Raw genomic sequence first — 3095 nt, 5'->3', positions numbered from 1 at the left:
CTTCTGTTAGTTTCTGTTAGCTTCTGTTAGCTCTGTTAGCTTCTGTTAGCTCTGTTAGCTTCTGTTAGCTCTGTTAGTTTCTGTTAGTTCTGTTAGTTTCTGTTAGTTCTGTTAGTGTCTGTTTGTCCTTGTATATATTTCTGTTAGCTCTGTTAGCTTCTGTTAGTGTCTGTTTACCTTTGTATATATTTCTGTTAACATGTTAGCTCAGTTATTTAGCCTGTTGGCTCTGTCAGTTTCTGTTAGCCTCTTAGCTCTGTTACCTCAGTTATGTTCTGTTAGCTCAGTTAGTTACAATTAGCCTGTTTGTTCTCAACTTGTTAGGTCAGTGAGCTTCTTTTAGCTCATTTAGGCTCAGTTATCCTGTTTATTCTCAGTTAGCCTGTTAGCTCAGTTAGGCTCAGTTAGCTCATTAGCTTCTTTTAGCTTGGTTAGTTTCAGTTAGCCTGTTTATTCTTAGTTCACCGTTCGCTCTGTTCGCCTGTTAGCTCAGTTAGGCTCAGTTAGCTCATTAGCTTCTTTTAGCTCATTTAGGATCAGTTATCCTGTTTATTCTCAGTTAGCCTGTTAGCTCAGTTAGCTCATTAGCTTCTTTTAGCTTGGTTAGTTTCAGTTAGCCTGTTTATTCTTAGTTATTTTTCGCTCAGTTAGCCTGTTAGCTCATTTAAGCAAAGTTAGCCTGTGTATCATCAGTTAGCCTGTTAGCTCAGCTAGCATCTCTTAGGATCAGTTGGTTAATCAGGAATCAGATTTTTTTTCTGGGTTGTAAAATGATATATTATCCATCATAACCTCTAAGACAAAGATTAAAACTGTACAAAATGTTCTTAATTTTTAATTATAAAGAAACAAATTTCTGTAATTTGAATACATTTTCTGTCTGATTTCTCACATTTTCTTAAAACAACAAATTAAATTCAGTTTATTTATAAAGCGTCAAATCACAACAAAGTTGTCTCAGGGCACTTTACAGGAACATTCACATAAAAGCCACTTAGTAAAGTTCTTTATCTAAGGAATCCAGCAGACAAGTTGAATCTTGGCTTCATTGCAGTCTCCCATCCTGAGCAAGCACAGTGGAGACAGTGGAAAGAAAAACTCCCTTTAACAGGAAGAAACCTCCAGCAGAACCAGACTCAGGACAAGAGACCATCTGCTTTGACAAACTGTTTTAGTTTATTGATGCTCTCTCATAGTTAGTTATTTTTTTACTACCTTTTTCATATATTGACTTTACTGTAAATATTTTTTTTTAGCTTATTAAAATATAAATGTGATCTTGACCTACCCACTGAGTTCCCATTTGCATCTAATACTGAAACTGATAACTGTAGTTTTTCTTTTATTGTTTTTATATATTTTTTATTGTCACAGTATTTACATGAGGGTTTTGTCTCTGTCTCTCAGGAGTACATCATTAAAGTCCAGAGGGGCGTGTCTTCAGACAACACCTGGCAGGTAAATTCACCAACAGCCTGAAGCTTCAAGTTGGGCAGAAATTATTCACCAGTTGTGTTTTACATAATAATAATTTACAAAATCAACTGAGATGGAGACATAAATATGGGACATATTTCATTATTAGGATTTTAGATAATTATTTACAGATAAAACCAGAGATTAAAGCTTTAATTCAGTCTTTGTTTCATACCCAACAAAGTTCAGTCAAGTCATCGGAATGGTTTCTTTTTTTGTTGTTGAGACGTTTCGTCCTTCATCCAAAGGACTTGATCAGTCCAAGGAGCCCCAACAAACTCAGTCCCACAAGCAGCACACCCACATAGTGGACCGACCAGTCCACAAAAAACCGTCCAGATGACCTGACTGAACTTTGTTGGATTTTCTACCTGGATTATTGAGCATGAACTTTGATGCGTTGTTTCATACGTTTTCATTCACGTTAAATTCAGTCCTTTGAAATGTTGGTCTCGCTTTCGTAAACCAGAAACTTTTCTGAGGTTTCAGTTTAGTATTTTTACTCTTTTCCAAACCACTTAAATACTTTAAAGGGACTTTCTGTAGTGAGGCGTTCTGTGACCGTTTTTACATCACAGATAACTTTCCCACGGATTTTAGGGGAAATGAAAGTTCTCTAGAGAAGTTTGTTTTTGTTTTTTACAAAACTGGTCTCTCAGAAAAAAGAAGGTTGTCTGAATGAGATTACCTGCATAAATAAAGGTTAAAGAAATAAAAATAAATACTTTTGTCTGGGTTTTGCAAATTTGTGTAAATTAACTGTGACTGAGTCAAGTGCAGGAAAACCAACAGGAGTTGTCGTTTTTCTAAATATTCCCTGCAATTAAAAAAAGATCATTTCCATTTAATCATTCCCAGTTCTCGTCCCAGTGGTCGGAGGTTCCTGCTGCAGTGTAGCTCAGGGCCTCTTCAACTGGCGGTTCACTTCCGGCCCAACTTCAGACCAGAGACGTTCAAACAATTTGAAATGACAAATATTTCAGTCAGAGGGACAATCGTGTTGTGTGTCCGTCTCAAATTTCAACATTTTCACAAACATGCAGAAGAACACTTTAAAGAACCCCCTCCTCACTGAACGCATCCACACGACGCTAGGCCACACCCAGAGACGCCATTCTTCATCGAGGATACTCGCCTGTAATCAGTTTTCCTGTTTATACGTACCAGGAACAACCCCCCCACAAGGCTACCCAGCATGCTTTGCAGCTCTCACTCTCTGGGGCAGAGAGAACTTTGAGAGTTTTGGGGAAAGTACAATAAAGTTAAACCGAGACACAAATCTTTGCTTTAATCTGGGGGTAACGAATATCTGTTTTGTGTTAATAATGTTGTAAAAATTAAATGAGCAGAAACATGAGTCAAACGGTGGCACGCTCTTCCTCTCTCGCTGAGCAGTGAGTTCTGATAAACCGATCATTGGGTTTGATCGCCTGCGAGCTGGATTAAACAACTACAGATTTATTATAGGGGGGATGTTGATGAGGAGGCACAGCAGCTTTGTAGTTGGTCCTCAGTAACGTGTGGCCCCTGAGCTGCTGGCCCTCAGTAACTGTGGCCCCTGAGCTGCTGGCTCTCAGTAACATGTGGCCCCTGAGCTGCTGGCCCTCAGTAACATGTGG

At 38.6% G+C, this 3095-nt stretch overlaps 1 protein-coding gene across 1 annotated transcript in view; it reads left to right on the top strand.

The window, feature by feature from the left end:
• Positions 1-3095, top strand: part of pxk (PX domain containing serine/threonine kinase) — a 23480-nt gene that overhangs the window by 1846 nt on the left and 18539 nt on the right. Inside the window, exon 2 of the mRNA XM_037679033.1 lies at positions 1408-1458. Within this exon, the coding sequence (XP_037534961.1) occupies positions 1408-1458 (51 nt within the window). The remainder of the gene's footprint in view (positions 1-1407; positions 1459-3095) is intronic.

This window comes from Nematolebias whitei, chromosome 7 (assembly GCF_014905685.2).
Source record: "Nematolebias whitei isolate Nwh7 chromosome 7, NemWhi1, whole genome shotgun sequence".
Lineage (NCBI taxonomy): Eukaryota > Metazoa > Chordata > Actinopteri > Cyprinodontiformes > Rivulidae > Nematolebias > Nematolebias whitei.
The sequence above is the reverse complement of the archived record's forward strand: the minus strand, read 5'-3'. Positions and strand labels throughout refer to the sequence as shown.